General features: G+C 31.8%; 2 protein-coding genes across 2 annotated transcripts; both read right to left on the bottom strand.

The window, feature by feature from the left end:
• Positions 1-1,491: 1,491 nt before the first annotated feature.
• LOC139498552 (EF-hand calcium-binding domain-containing protein 1-like) lies at positions 1,492-10,657 on the bottom strand. The gene is made up of 6 exons (XM_071286990.1): positions 10,538-10,657; positions 8,148-8,528; positions 4,967-5,126; positions 4,476-4,558; positions 2,668-3,553; positions 1,492-1,778 (listed from the first exon to the last, which is right to left on the bottom strand). Exons 2-5 carry the CDS (start codon positions 8,526-8,528, stop codon positions 3,545-3,547), a joined length of 633 nt encoding a protein of 210 aa, XP_071143091.1. The 5' UTR covers positions 10,538-10,657; the 3' UTR covers positions 1,492-1,778; positions 2,668-3,544.
• A 2,253-nt stretch (positions 10,658-12,910) lies between these two features.
• On the bottom strand, positions 12,911-15,847 carry LOC139498550 (EF-hand calcium-binding domain-containing protein 1-like). Its single transcript, XM_071286988.1, has 5 exons — positions 15,791-15,847; positions 14,974-15,354; positions 14,424-14,583; positions 13,773-13,855; positions 12,911-13,008 (listed from the first exon to the last, which is right to left on the bottom strand). The coding sequence occupies exons 2-4, from the start codon at positions 15,352-15,354 to the stop codon at positions 13,782-13,784; spliced, it is 615 nt and encodes a 204-aa protein (XP_071143089.1). The 5' UTR covers positions 15,791-15,847; the 3' UTR covers positions 12,911-13,008; positions 13,773-13,781.
• Between the last annotated feature and the right edge of the window lie 787 nt (positions 15,848-16,634).

Genomic DNA, 16,634 nt, shown 5'->3' with positions numbered 1-16,634 from the left:
CCCATTGACTGGGACAGATTAGGTGAACGTTTGTCGGTAACAATCACTGCTCACTATGTACTTGTTAAAGACACTGAATCTGTGGGGTCACCAAAGGTTCTCAACACCTAAATAAAGTAATTCGAAAAACGAATCCGGAATAATACGATGTGTTGATTTATATCAATAATATAAATCAAAACATAAAGGTTATTCCTGAATAATATTTCGAATAATTTTATTATTAAAGGCGTTAAGAACCTTTGGTGACCCCACAGTTTAAATTCTATAATAAGTAAGAAGTGAGCAATGGTCGTTACAGACAAACGTTCACCTAATCTGTCCCAGTCAATGGGATAATTTAGGTCGTCAATCAATGGCCAGGACCACACTGTTTTGAATATGATTCTAAGTTAAATTGAAATGTGAACCGTGTGGATCTAGTCAGTTCCAGCTATTAGACAATACAAAAAGACAACATACGAAATTATTTTCATGAAATTCAGTTGATTCATTGTCAGATCATGAAACAGAGAATCGTTTTACTAGAAATGGGTTAAGCTAGAGAATTGATAAGAAGTAGTAGATTCGAAAACGATAATCAACTCGCGACAAAAGTCGCTCGTTGATTATCGTTTACGAATCCACTACTTCTTATCAATTCTCTACTACATAAACGTTAAAAGCCAGAATTTGATTTTGTTTAAGTACATACAAAATCATTGTCACACTAAAGTTTGAATGTCAAGTAATTATTCCGGGTCGATCCTATGGTCGTCGTTTGATTGATGTCACTCGCAATTTGCGTATGCCCAATCACAGAACCAGAAAAAAAAAGGTTATGAAAGAAGACCTTTACATTTCATTACTCTTCCAACAAATAACAAAGGAACTACCGTATAATTCCTGTCATCTTACAAAATTCGCCGTTTCCACGAGGTCTAATTTGGAATGGAATATCTTAGGGATTTAAGCGGGGTTAAGGGGGTTTTAGGGAGTGTGTATAGACCCCCTCACGTGGCGAGATTAAGGGGTTGTGATTCGTTCCTGTGTTGTACGACGGATCATATTTATTTTTTTACTTTCCTGCGTTACCGCTGTTCATATCTACCATCCGTTGCCGGTTCTGAATTGGTACCAGTTCGAGCTTTACTATTTTATGATTTAGAAATTGTTAAACTAACTTTACTCCCCTGAAACCAGGGGTGATGAGAATAAGACCCGACGTATTTGGGGATTATATATGATTACAAATGATTTCAGTGATTCTGCATATTCCCTGAAAAATCAGAGATTCTACATAATCCCTGATTATACAAATTCACTGTAACATATATACCCAATGAAATGCCCAATAAATCAATCTCAGTTCAAAAGAGCTCTGAACCCGATGAAAGAATTTGTATAAAAGAAGACATGTGAGCAATATGACAATGATAAATATGAATAAACAAAGGACTACTTGCCGTCGTAAAATTACGAGAAACATATCCCGTATCAATCCAACAACTGTTTTAAGAATACTTGTGTTTATTTCCGATACAAACATAGAGTAAATAAATATGTTTTTTTTAATAATTTATTTTGTTCTTCTTCTTAGATTGACAGACATTTACATATATATTTACAAAAAGTGGCACACATTAACAATTAAGCAAGCAAGACGAATAAGTATGCGTTATCAAGCAAATGAAAGGAAAAACATTATACGATATACCAGTATAAATATATGGCCGAAGTATAATATTTTAATTTATATCATGATAACTCTAACTGTATACAAAAAATGGGGGCGATATCTTTTTGCGCCAAAAAGTAACTCATTTGCGCCACAACTTAATTGCGCCAATACTTCTTTTGCGCCACATAATTTTCAAAACTATAGGTATCATTTGCGCCAATAAAATAATCATCTAATTGCGCCAATTTTATTTATTTTTATTTATATATAACAACTAAATGATTGACTTCCATCCTCCTATTTTTGGGCTTGGGTCCGGCAGTTTACCGACTGGCGGAGTTAAAGTCATTTTAATAACGAAATGTATGCTGAATAAAAACGTTCACCCGTATATATATACAGTTAAAACCATATAAAATGTCTCTGTTCATCATTGAATTAAAGGCTGGTTTTTGTAGTTGAGAAAAGACACATATTCCTTTCTGCTTACTTCTCTACTCATTAGTTCTTTACAAATGCCTGACGGAATTTGTGTTCTTCAACAATGATGACCGGTTTTCCTCTATCAGACTCTAGTTTTTGAATGGTATATCAGACATCTTGACTCGTGAAAAAATATTCTTTTACTAAACAATTTATTTTTTGGTGAGTTTTCTTAAATTTGATAAGTGTTCAGTGGAAAGGTTAATTATAATACATGTATGATATTGGTAAAACATGTACATGTATGATATATAGTCGCCGTCAGCTGAAATTCGTAGCGGTTATCGGTAAAAATAATCTAAACTATCAATCGCGTTCACTCGAGATATAGTTTTTCACATTCCATTCATAAATCGCAAAAAGAAAAGCCACTACTGAAAAAAATATTTACAGGTAAATCTGGCGCAATTTCAATTCATTTATTGGCGCAATTAATACCATCAAAATAAAAGACAGTGGCGCAATTAATACCTTTTCAAAACTGCAATTGGCGCAAATTGATTCTGCCCAAAAATGGACCATACAAGCTCATTAACACATTGATAATTCATTATAACAATTTCTTCTATGGGTTTCACTGCATATTGTATTCTTCCGCACTAATAATTCTTAACAACTATGCTTTTCTAAAGATGAGTTTTACAATGTTATCGATATTCTAAAAGGTCATTTACAGTCTTACAACTGATACAGTTCAATCCATTTTGTGCAAATCTTCTACATGATTGTATAATAAACACAGGCTTCGTCATTTTAATGCGCTCATCGATCCATGTGGATTCCGATATGATTTACCTAATAACAAAATGACAAGGATGCTGGAGTCTTACAGAGTTTCAACTAACAGTTGTCTAATTGGACAGCATTTTAACTTTATACTGAACAAAAGACAAAACTGTCCAAGATCAAGTTTGCCAAAATGAGTTGCAATTTTAATAAAGCACGAGTAACAACTGTATACTGATTTTAAGTTTAGGCTTCCACCTATAACCTGAAATTAAGTTTATTACGCTGATCAAAATTTGAAAATACTTAACAAAATAAAAAATGTCATAAATTTAGAAAAATATCCTGAACATTGAATTTTGAAGTAAACGAACGACGAAGACGATGGCGCCAAGTAATGTTAATAGCTAAAACTGACTATATGTGTATAAGCAAATTAATGTAAACTATTTGTGGTCGATGTTATGTTTACATTTGAATGTGATATGGGAAAAAATAGAAGATGCGGATTGATAAGTCAATGGCACAGCAAAATTACTACACATATAATAAAAATTGAATACTAGTACTAAAAAGCAACGCAGTCATTATCACTGTATGTTGATTAGCATTATGATAGCTAATTATCTTTTGTCAAAGTTCACTTATTGTAGTAGTGTCTGTCGTTGAGACTTTTCAAACCTCCTGTAATTAAGGACACATAAATTAATAAAAAAACATGCAGATTAAACACATAAGAATCTTACTCAGAATCATTCAAATAAACTGGTACGGTTCAATCAAAATAGTTAGTTCAATCAAAATAATTAGTTTCAATCAAAAAAATTAGTTTAACTTTGAATCTCAAATATATATATTTTTTCGAATATAATCATTGCAGTACTGTTACATTACTATATACAAGGTTATCCCGATAACATGTTTAATCCCTCCACAGTGTGTATGTGCCTGTCCCAAGTCAGGAGCCTGTAATTCAATGGTTGTCGTTTGTTTATGTGATACTGGTTGTTTTTCGTTCATTTATTGTACATGGATTAGGTCGTTATGTTTCTCGTTTGAAATGTTTTACATTGTCATTTCGAGGCCTTTTATAGCTGACTATGCGCTATGGACTTTGCTCATTGTTGAAGGCCGTACGATGACCTATATAGGTTAGTTTCTGTGTCATTTGTCTCTTGTGGAGCTGTGGAGAGTTGTCTCACTGGAAATCATACCAAATCTTCTTTTTTATATTTCACTTGTCTGTGTTTTTTTTTCTCAATAAATTTCATAATGATTGTATGTCATCATATCTACCATTTGTCTACATTGGTTGCTTAGAATTGTTGCTGTTACTGATATCAAATTACAATATAGATTTCGAAGACTTCACTGTGAATTTTTTCTAGTTGAGGATAGCCAACTATGCTAATTATTTAGTTTTTATCATTTTGGTGTGCGCGTAGTAATTTTTTTGTCATATATTGAAACACTATATGGAAGGTCAATAAATTTTCAAACATAAATAGCACCTGTGTTAATGAATTGAGAATTTATTTAAATATTTGCAGCAAAAGTAAGTAATAATTGCAAATAAAAAAGAAACAAAGTTATCAATATATCTCACCTTGGTGCTTTTACAAAGTTCTTGGTCAGTCAGAAGATATTTACTTGTTTGGCTGAACTCTTGTGAGGAGACTTTTCCATCGCCTTTAATGTAAACAAATTGAAAAATCAAAAATAAAGATTTGTTTTACCAACGTCTAGGTCCCTTTCCATATTTTTTTTAAGAATTTGATTCGTATGATAAATGGAATAAAATACTAGATTATAATCAAAACACTTCTCTGTTATTCAGAAGCATATTACTAATAATGATATTTGGATTTAAATAATTAATACTTTGAACCTGATAAAACATTCGTGATTAAATGACAAAACACATTATGTTCTTCCTTTATACAAAACGTCTTATAATTAATTGCATTTCTCTAATAAAAAAGTGTATATTTCATCAAATTTATAGACTGAATTCATTTTAACAGTTTTTGGTCTTTCCATTATTGTGGCGCAGTTTATGATTATGATTTTTCTTTGAATATTATATGATACACTTACCATTTTGATCTAAATATTTGAAAACCATCAAATTGTCAGATTCTTGCCCACGCTCTCCTACATGATATGCCAGATCTGCAGGATAAAAATATCCACTGCGAGTATAATCGTATTCTGAAAATTTGCATGGTAACGTGACCAATTCTCCAGGCCAGTTGAGCTGTAATGAAAGATGTGATATATGTGTCAATGAGAAAGCTTTCCATCCAAGTCACAATTTGTAAAAGTAAACTATTATAGGTGAAAGTACGTTGTTCAACACGGAGTTATAAAAGTAACATTACAAAAATTAGAGACTTTAATGAAAATTCAAAACGGACAGCTCGATATTTGTCAAATGGCAAATTCAAAAGCTCAAACACATCAAACTTAAACATCATTTTATGTCATTTTATGACTTGACACATACATGTTTTAATTACAAAATGATGGATTAAACCGTGTTAATTTAGAAATAAGTGCAATGTATTTTTTGTATATTATGTATATGCGGGACCTCTTATTACAACAATCACTTATCACCCTGTAAAATCACTCGCAGTATACAGTTAATATTTTGCGGTGCTTTGCTTTTGACCAATTTGCATTTCATTTGCGCCAAAAAAAATCCCTCATTTGCGCCACAAACAATATTTCATTTGCGCCAATATTACAGGTAAATACAGGTAAATAGTATAAAACATATACAAAAGTTTGTGTTTGCAAAATTAAATATATTCGTCAGAAATCAGTCGACATTAAACCACACAAGTAATGTTAAAACCTTAATGAAACACAGTTCTGTTATAAATAAGCGTGATCATAAGTTCGGGTTATTGGGTCATCTCGTGCTGTGCAGATTAAATTACATATACCGATTTAATTGGCCAATAACTGTTTTAACACAATACGCAATCAATTTAAAACATTTTACCCCCCCCCCCCCCCAAAAAAAAAACCAATTTCCTTTTTATCTACTGTATTTCTTTTTAAGACACGTCCATCTAAATAAAGTCTGATTGATCTCCAGCTAACCAGCTAATCCCCGTTTTGAAACTAACTTAAATATGATCCTCATTAAATTCGATCCAAAAATAGTCCTTTTATAGGAATAGCTATCAAAAAAAGTCGTTATAATTCCATAGAGTCTGAAACTAATCCAAATAAGATTTCTTTTATTCGGATATTCTAAGATACATTTCTTTTTTGGCAGAAATTACCAAAAATTGTTTTAACTATCTTTCTAACTTTAAAACACTGATTTAGATTTACGTTGTACACAAAATATAATAAAATAGTTTATGTCCCAGCTTAGATATAAAAAAAAAAAAAAGGAATGAGAAACCTTTCGTTTTCCTATTTTGAAACTACGATGTATGTACGAAGTTCAACTTTGTCGTAATTTCAAGGCAGATAGCGGATTCGGGGATGGGGGCAAACAGGTCTTTAACCCTGGGATTGGACAAAGTATCGTGTTTTAGCTTAAAATCAACAGTTTTGTCTTTAGTCTCGCTACACTCGGTGATATTTTTTTTTAATTTGATAGAATAACGCCCCTTTTAACATCCAGGAACCGCCCCTTAAGATAAAAATAGATTTGAACTGTGCAGTATATCTGAGGTAGTTAATGCACACCTTTGCTGTGCATTATCCAGATTATAACACAGTAAGAACAAAGAGATTTATCTCTTGCCATGTGTTAACACCCAATATGAAACATGAAAGAAAACAGTTGCAACTAGAACTATTCTAAGCAGGATACACTATTGTAAAGTTATACGTCTACTCTTGTAAGCGACGGCCCTGATGTATTTATGTCTGGAAAATTCCTCCTCTCAAGTGCATACCATAACGATAAAAAAAAATAGTCCGTTTTATCATGAACTGCGGTCCATTTCAGTTGTTATACTGGCTTTGCAAGGTTTTCTTTATTTGGGGTACCAATAAACGACTTGATCTCCATTTTTCAGAAAGTATGATCTGATAATAAACTAAAAGTGTGGTCATCAAATATTACACACTTAATTCTCCTGTGTTTATGTCTAAATTGAAAATGTCCATCTTGACACCTCGAACATGTAACCACTATATATATTTATAAACCTTCGTGACTCTCAGCTTCAGAAATGAGTGTGGCATTGAACTCAACCCATTATTCAGAGAAATACTGTCGAGAAAAACCTTTTAGAGCAATGCATATTTAACGCTTCCGTTATTGTTTACCCGAATTACCTGTAACATGGCGAAAATGAAGTTTTTATTTTTTTGGCGCAAATGAAATATAATCGTGTGGGGCAAATGAAAGATTGTAATTTTCAAAAATCGGCGCAAATGCAATGCGCCCATATTTTGTACAATATATTGGACATCCGACAGCAGTCCTTTTGCGCCAAATTTTGTTTTCTAAATGTATCAATTGCGCCAATATTCGGAAATCATTTGCGCCAATTTACCTGTACACATATCTATCATTAATATCAATGATTAATATATATATTGAATATATTCTTATTTTTGGCTTAAAAAGTATCATATGTTCGGAGATGTTACACCATGAAGATGAGCATCTGGAGAGAAAGGCTTAAAATGCACTAAACAGTCAATGTACAGAGAGAGAAAAAACTTATTGCTTTGATGAATATTTAATAAAGTAATGCCAATAAAGAAGAAAATAGAAGCTTTTGCTGATTATTTTTTACTTACATATGTTGATGACACAGTGCTTTGTTCCAATCATGCGTATAGGCTTTATTATTATTAGGAATTATTATCAACTGTTTTATGCATTTCATCCTTCAATGTTTGTGTTTTTGGACAATAAACTGAATTCAAAAGCTACTACATACATTAAATTGGGAAGTACCCATGCAGCAGCAGTAAGAAGAAGATATGTTTCAGAAAAGGAAACATTTGCCGTGTAAAGTCCGAATAAAGGAGTAGGGAAGTCATTTTTCTTCTAATTGGTGCAATCGTATATTTGATTGTTCGCGCAAATGATACCATGTAATTTTAAAACATGTTGCGCAAACGTTGCATTGAAGAAATGAGTTATGGCGCAAAAGGACGCATTTTTGGCGCAAACTGATCTCTCCCGGAAATCCAGTCTTATTTATGTAGATTATAATCAATTGCTGAAATACAACCAGTTGCTGTTTTGTTATAAAATATTTGTATATATTCTTGATTATTAACAAAATCATACCGTATCATTTGCAAATACTTTGCATATGTTATCACAGAACCACGTGCATCTGTCATTTAACCATGAACCTCCGCATATGATATCAGCTTTACATGTTTGTCCACGTAATGCTGCTGTCAGCCTTTTTGCTTTGAATCTATCGTATACTTGCTTAGATACAAACAGAGATGGACTGGTAAGTACAGCTACTTTAGCAATTGTTTTGAAGGTTTTTTTTACTACATGACCTATTTTGCGTAGAAGACGTCTTCCTCGAATTCTGGGTAATACCTTTCTGGTAAAACGCCTGGCTCTTATTCTTATTCTACGCCTCCATGCATCGCAATCTTCCAAGAGGAAGACAAGGACCAAAGAAAGCAACAGAATCCATGCAACTTTCATCTAAAATAGAAACTATTCTTACTAGTAAGGCATGTAAAATCTACATTCATGGAAAAGAACAAGAAAGCTATCAACTATTGCTTTGTTCCGTATTTGTCCTAGCATATATGAATAAAAAAAGACGTGAGGTATACATGTACTACAACAATACAGCAACACAAGATTTGGAGTTTTACGTGTACCTATTATAGTTTCTAGGCTTATTACGTCATGCACGTTCTAATTTTAGTCTTTTTTTTTCTCTCGATGTAATTTAAAAAATGTATTAGGTATTTCATATCATCAAAGTTAAGCAACTGCCAAATCAGATACTAGTAGTATACTTAGTATAAAAGAAGAAGTTTAATGTCTTGAGAGCAAATACAAGCAATCGGAGATGGACGAAAGCAGAGATAATAATAAATCCATTGCCAACTTTTGATATAAGTTAATACAATTAATTATCATAGGGTTGATGAATCATTATATAAACCTCATCAAAATTCAATAATTATATATTATTTATTAACGGATAATTTTGCTTTAAGGAAAGGGACATCTGTATTCTGTGTCTCGTCTTTGCAGACGTTTTCACAAAAATACGTATTCATTGTTTAATATATGTGTGGGTAAAAATAAAGGAAAAAGAACACAAATGTGTTCATTAAAGTATCAATATTCAAGTTATGATAGTAGTAGTGTAATGTGTGTTTTGCATGTTTAAACCTATTGACATATATTTCAACTAAAAATCAATGAATAAGATGTAAAAATTGACCCACACAACATGTCATCGTTACAGAAATTGAACTTGGAGGTTGAGTTTTAAAATAAACATTCATTTAGCTATTATCTTCATGAAAATTGTATTTTTGTTAGTCTAACAAATTTAAGATATTAAATTTCCTTGTTAGCATTTAAGCAGATTCTCCCTAAATCATACCACATACGTATGATATTAAATTCGATAAAGCATTTCAAGCTATAATAGACATTTCTTGTTGTTGAGTAGAATACTTTCGATGCAGTAAGTTCTAAAATGTTATCCCAAAATGCCTGAAAATCCAAAGATTTTAACTAACAAAAAGTACTATGTTGATTACAATAAATTCAATTGAAGTGAGATATTTTCATTTACTAAAGTATTGTCATCCGTCGTCATCCGTATGTTCGTTTATTTTACAAAACATATTCTCTTGATCATGGAAGTATTATATTGTCAATATAATACTTTCATGTCTTGATCAACTTGGCAAAATAGGCTATTTGCCAATTCCCGTAATTGACCCTGTAATTAGAGATCCCTAAAAAAGTTGTCTCCCTTATGAGGGACGTTTAATTTTTAATTACAATGGAGAGCTAGCAGAAAGAGCAAATCTATCTGTGAGTAATGTGAGTAATTTATGAGGTTTTCAAATCTTTTAATAACATTAATTTGTTGTTCAACTAAATACTATTGACATCCGAAATTATTTTACGTGAAAAATAAGTTAAACCGCCTAAACATCACTTTCAATTCATCATGCTTTGCATTGGCTAAAGCCAATTTTGTCAATTTGAAACCGAAAGCCCTGCTGACTGGGATTGAAAATATTTTGATGACATGTGGCAAATCGTTTGTTTTTTCACTTTTGCCAATTTCACAGAATTAACAGCTTAAATTTTGAACGAACCGGTTTTTGTATATTGTATTTCCATTAGAGCAGTATGTGTACGGATTAAAAAAAAATTATGTTTATTTAAAATTACCTTTGGCGCAGCTACTTTTGCACATAGCATTGCCGATTGATTTGAAAAAAGTTTATTCGGTAATATAAAAAAAATTTCAGGGAAGATAATGCAATATCATATACGACAACAGAGTGAGAAACGGCCGTAATGGAAATACAATATACAAAAAAGGTTCTTTCAACGGAAAAAGTGCTCATAATAATTGTTTACACTGCATCCCACCACTCTTAAATGAAAACAAAATTGGTTAAAGTCTACAGAAACCAAGTAATTTGTTTCGATGAAAATAGTTCACTTACCTCTGCGAGTTAGCAAAAGTAGTCGGTATGTGTACTTTGATAGTTGACAAAACAGTTATGAAAGCAAAAAAAATGTTACGCAATTTACATGCTCGTGATTTTGAGGATAGGAAATTGATCAGGAAATAATACTACATATAGGACGTATGTAATATTATTTCCTGGGCAATGTTGCAAATAACAACATTTTGTCACAATAATAATAAAAAAAAACATCTTGATGTTGCGTAATATACTTTAAGGTGTATCGTTAGTTCATATGTACTCAGACATATTTTTTTACATTCTGCCAAAATAAGGACTTGTCAAAGCTTTTTTCCTAAATATAATCAAAGTACTGAAGTACCGAAAATCGGATGACCGCAAGTTTTTGGGGATGGTCACAAGCACTTGTGAAAAAAAATGATATCTTTATACCTGAAAGTGAGGTTTATGTAAAGATGTATTTTAATATTAGTAATTTATGTTCTAAAACATTATTTGATGAGTATTCATTGTAGAAATGAATTTATAGCAAGCGATAAGGAATGTTATTTTGCACTCGATGATAGATCGGTTAAAAACCCAAAACTAATACTGTAGGTGAAGTAGGACTAAAATCGCTGATGGGACGAAGTATGTGTCATCGGCATTTGGATTGATATCATTACATGTTATTTGAATGAAAAAATTGCCACTTTTGTTGAATTGTTGACAAGGTTAAGATTGGGATAGGAATCTTGTCTGGGTTAAGAAATTGACATAATAAAAATGGCTATAAGTATTTCGCTTAAAATATGTGTTCTTTATGCGCTACAATCACTAGGTTTATTGAATTTCTGCGCAACAGCAACTCCTTTGATAATTTCTGCATTCATATTTTTCCGGTTTTCTCGTGTGCTTTATAAACCCCGCCACATTATGCATGTGACTGTCCCAAGTCAGGTTCCTGTAATTCAGTGGTTGTCGTTTGTTAATGTGTTACATATTCGTTTTTCGTTCATTTGCTTGGTGCATAAACATGGCCGGTAGTTTTATTCGTTTGAATTCTTTAACATTGTCATTTCGGGGCCTTTTATAGCTGACTATGCGGTCTGGGCTTTGCTCATTGTTGAAGGAAAGTCGTACGGTGACCTATAGCTGTTGATTGCTGCGTCGTTTTGGTCTCTTGCGGAGAGTTGTCTCATTGGCAATGATCATACCAAATCTTCTCTTTTTATATTTGTCTGTGTGCCTCTTTGTGTGTCTTTCTTACATTTGACGTGTTTCGGTACTGATACATCCCGTCATTGTATTATTGTGCCATGGTTAATGTTTGTTTTTTATTAGTTTATTTTATAGTGATTGAGAATGCTGTAACTTTTTTTTTAACATTTTTACCTATTATGCCTGGTTGTTTTGTTTACAATTCGTTATCAATATAATGGAGTGTTATGTCATACAAGTGAGAGGTTTGTCTAGCTATAAAACCAGGTTTAATCCACCATTTTCTACATAAGAAAATGCATGTGACAGTTGTAGTCCACTTGTTTGATGTGTTTGAGCTTTTGATGTTGCCATTTGATAAGAAACTTTTCGTTTTGAATATTCCTCGGAGTTCAGTATTTTTGTGATTCTACTCTGAGAATTTCAATTAAGACCCGATTTGTTGATTAACTATGACCATGCGAACTTGAAAATACACAATTACAAAGTCGATACCCTATGAAAGTTTTCAACAATTATATTCATAAGTATTGACAAATACGATAGACGTGAAGCGATTATAATGGGTGAAGCAAGATCTGCTTACAATTCCAGAGTACCGGTGTCTTTTTGATGGGTACTTGTTGGTTTGTCTTGTGTTTTCTATGTATCATTATTTGAGCTGCTAATTGTATTTTCGTGCGTGTTTTTTTTTCAATGAGAAAAGTTTGTTCTCGACTTATGAGTTTTAATATTCATTTTTTTTTAATTTTTCGCCTCTCTTTTTGATAGATATAGGAAGATGTGGTATGAGTTTCAATGAAAAGTAAACCATTATAGGCCAAGGTACACGGAGCATTGGCTCACACCACACAGCAAGATATAAAGGCCCCTCAAAAAATTACTAGTGTAAAACAATTCGAATGTGAACACCAACTGTCTAATTTATATTAAAAAAAAAACGAGAAACGAGAAGCACTTATGAACAACATCAACACAAACGACAACTACTGAGCATCAGATTCCTTATAAACTCGTCTAGTCTGACATAGTCCAAATAATCGAACTACTGTCAAACTTGCATTTGTATGGCTCTTGCTCAGATTCTTTCAATAAAATATTTTATGAAAAAGGGAAGTTCATTATACGTAAATGATAACTTAACGTAACACAAATCACCAATAGACTTTAAGAGGTCAATAACAAGTATTATAAATCTTGCAATATTTATTTATAATATTTAGCGGTTTATCTTCTATGCTGGCTAGTTTTGTAGAGGTATCTTGCGTTGTTTCTTATCCTTTCATCTGTAAATAGAAATAAAATATTATTTGATACCGTGCAAAATAAATACACTCAAATTTGTCTGCTGTATGGTTGGGTTGTTGTTTCTTTGACATATTCCCTATTTCCATTGTCAATTTTACTAGTTTACAACTGTTCTTTAAAAACAGGGTTTTCGTCCCTTTTGTAAGCCTGGTCATTTTCTTGACCATCGATTTTGATTCATTGTACAAAGAGGATAAATATGATTGTTTTGTCAAATATAAATGTATTTTTAATTAAAAACATTTCATATTTTACATATTGGTTATAAGGATTTATAAAAATTCGGTGTTAAAAACTGTTACAGGAATTGAAACAGGATAGTTTTGTGTGACGAAAACAGACTTTTAAGCATGCAATCTTCTTGATAGAATATAACTGTGTAATAACGTTCCACCTACGTTATACACGTATTTTAGATTTAAGAGGCAATCTGCTTAAGAATCAGGCAGTGGTGAAAACATGACAAACAAAAACCCACTCAAATTGACATTAGTTTATGTTCAAAATGTATAATTAAGCACAAAAACAGCATTCGTTTCCTTATCCGGTTCTGGTAATTAGAGATATAATTTGGTTACAATGCATTAGAAATGTTTTGATTTTCTACAAAATTGTCTGATTCTTACAAAGACTGGCTCTTAAATGCATTTCTCAACTTAATAATAAAAGCATTGTTATAACTTAACATTTAATGTTTGACATCAAACGAAATATTCCCAAATTTGAAATGATAGAAACTTACCGCAAATGTTTAACAGGTGTCTTGATCAATTAGGAGATATTTCTTGGTGTTGCTAAACTCACTAGGAGTGACTCTACCATCACCTGGAATAAGTTGAAAAAGGTAATTAATTAATCGGAAAACAATTAAAAGATTTTGTTTTAGCAAATACGTAAAAAAACATGCATAAAACAAAATGTTGTATGATGAGATATAATAAATTGAAATAGAAAAAGACCATGGTATCATGAAATATGTTTATGAAATGTACAGTACACTAAATGTCTTATTCTCTTTCTTAATTACTTTTATATATTTACTATTACTTTTTTACGGTTTAATTTTCATAATCAAGTTATCACTCATTGACAATTCTAAATGCTTTTTATGTCCATTTTGCAATACATGTATAAACGGATGTTTTGTTTTATGGGATTCGCTTGCATCGGAAAACATTATGACGCTGATACATAAGCAAGGCAAATAAAATTATGAACAAATATGTTTCCTAAAGTCAATTCAATCAATGATTTTTTTAAAACATTTAATTCTTTGAAGGCAAATAGGGTGTTTTACTAGAAGGGTATTATAATGGTTGGAAAAACAGTAGCGGTATTTAAAGAGTTATGTCCCTTACCTAAATCAATCTAAAGTATTGCACAATGAACTCACCATTTTGATCTAAACGTCGGAAAACCATCATGTTGTCAGGTTCACGTCCACGCTCTTGTATATGATATGCAAGATCTGCAGGAGTAAAATAACCACTGCCCGCATAGTCGTATTCTGAATATTTGCATGGTAGATAAACCAATTCTCCTCGCCAATTAAACTGTAAAGACATAAACCAAATACTAATTAAGCATGTCTTTGTTTTGTTATGAAAAACATTGAATCGCAATGAATTATCAACCTGAAACACGATCCAATTAGTTAGTACACGCTGTTACGGATAAATGTTTATACATTGCAATTCTTTTTTTAAATTTTATTATCTATTGTGAAACAAATCATTGCAACGCATATTTAGACTCTGGTCAGTATCACTGAAGAGACAAACATTGTCGCTATGCGCGTCTGAAGCAGTAAAACTGATAACATGACGGAATGATATTATGTGATTCATGTATCTTATACTTTTTACGTTTAAAAATGAAAATCTTATTTCTTGCATGCTTCTTGTATGTTCTTAAAAGTATGGCTGTGCTTTACAACATCTTACCTCCTTTTCACTGGGAAATACGTTACATATGTTGTCACAGTACCACATACATTGTTTATTGACACATGATCCCCCACATATATCATCAGCTACACATGTTTCTTCTCCAGCTAATGCTGCTTGCATTTTCTTTGCTTTGTAGCGATCGAATACTTGTTTAGCTACGAACAGAGCAGGGTTTGTCATAATAGCCACTTTCGTAATGGTTTTGATTGTGCCTTTGATTATATGACCAATTTTGCGTATAAGGCGCCTTCCTCGAATTCTGGGTACTACCTTTCTTATAAATCTCCGCCCTCTTATTCTAACCCTCCATGCTTCGCAATCCTCTAAGAGGAATACAAGTACTAAAGATAGCAAAAGAACCCATGCGATTTTCATCTAAAACATAAAAGGAAATCATACAAATAAACGCCGTTGTAGGTCTCCAGTAAGTGTTAACGATAGAACAGGAATATATCAATGTTGGCGTTGATTTGTATAGTCCTAGAATTTAAGATATGAAATATAATAAGTGTAAACATGTACAGAAACTCATATACTCAAATAAACTTAGTCAAAGACTGTTCTTGTATGATGGCCCCTACGTCTTGTCATGATGTCCGAACAATTAAATAAAAAACACAATCATTTAATGATTGTGTTTATGTATACAATAACATAAGGCAATACTATTAAAACCATGTTTTGTATTTTTTACTTTAAATGTTTCTACTTCTAATTTTAATCAGTCTCTTAACAAACTATTAGACAGTAATAAATACTAAACATGTTTTTTTTTATCTAAACATAAATAAAATAAAAACATATATATTACCTTGTTAGTATTTACCTTCCAACTGCGAATGAACAGTATAATAGTAAATGAACAATACTGTTGTTACTTTTAAACATTGTGATCTATTGATTAATATGTATTAAATTTCCAAATTTCAAATTTTACCTTGAAATACATACAAATATTTGGAAAGTCTCATGTCGTTGAACTTTACATTATTGGAATGCCCGAATAATTCTTTGAACACACTATTTTTCTTATTTTGTTACCAATATGTTTTTTTGTTAATTTTTTCACATAAAAATATTAAAATTTAGATAATGTTATTGAATTTGGCAAACTCAAAGAAATAATTTTTTTTGTTTGAAATCCAAACTAAATCGCATACAAAGTTCAATTTATTTCGTTAGTTTAGCAATTACTTAGCCTTTTATGAATACGTTTGTATTACATGTATTCATCAAATTTATCAAAAGTAATCGTTGTAAGATATAAGAAGATGAGGTATGAATGCCAATGAGACAAGTCTCTATTCAAGTCACAATTTTAAAAGTAAACCATTATAGATAAAAGAAGATGAGGTTTGAATGCCAATGAGACAACTCTCTGTTCAAGTCACAATTCATAAAAGTTAACCATTATAGATGTAAGATGTGGTATGAATGCCAATAAGACAACGCTCCATCCGAGTCAAAATTAGTAAAAGTAAACCATTATAGTCAAAGTACGGCCTTCAACAAGGAGCCTTGACTCACACCGAATAGCAAGCTACAAAGGACCTAAAAAAATACTAGTGTTAAACCATCCAAACTGAAAAACCAATGGTCTAATCTATATAAAAACGAGAAACAAGAAAAACTTATGAACCACATAAATAGACTAA

The sequence above is a fragment of the Mytilus edulis genome, chromosome 12 (genome assembly GCF_963676685.1).
Source record: "Mytilus edulis chromosome 12, xbMytEdul2.2, whole genome shotgun sequence".
NCBI classification, from domain to species: Eukaryota; Metazoa; Mollusca; class Bivalvia; order Mytilida; family Mytilidae; genus Mytilus; species Mytilus edulis.
Note: the sequence above shows the minus strand (reverse complement) of the source record. Positions and strands in the feature narration are given on the sequence as shown.

Coding starts and splice junctions, on each gene's coding strand:
- LOC139498550 (XM_071286988.1), bottom strand. CDS start 15,354: ATGAAAATCGCATGGGTTCTTTTGCTATCTTTAGTACTTGTATTCCTC. Junction 14,584..14,973: donor TATTTCCCAGTGAAAAGGAG/GTAAGATGTTGT, acceptor ATGTCTTTACAG/TTTAATTGGCGAGGAGAATT. Junction 13,856..14,423: donor CCGACGTTTAGATCAAAATG/GTGAGTTCATTG, acceptor AACTTATTCCAG/GTGATGGTAGAGTCACTCCT.
- LOC139498552 (XM_071286990.1), bottom strand. CDS start 8,528: ATGAAAGTTGCATGGATTCTGTTGCTTTCTTTGGTCCTTGTCTTCCTC. Junction 5,127..8,147: donor AAGTATTTGCAAATGATACG/GTATGATTTTGT, acceptor CTTTCATTACAG/CTCAACTGGCCTGGAGAATT. Junction 4,559..4,966: donor CAAATATTTAGATCAAAATG/GTAAGTGTATCA, acceptor TTTACATTAAAG/GCGATGGAAAAGTCTCCTCA.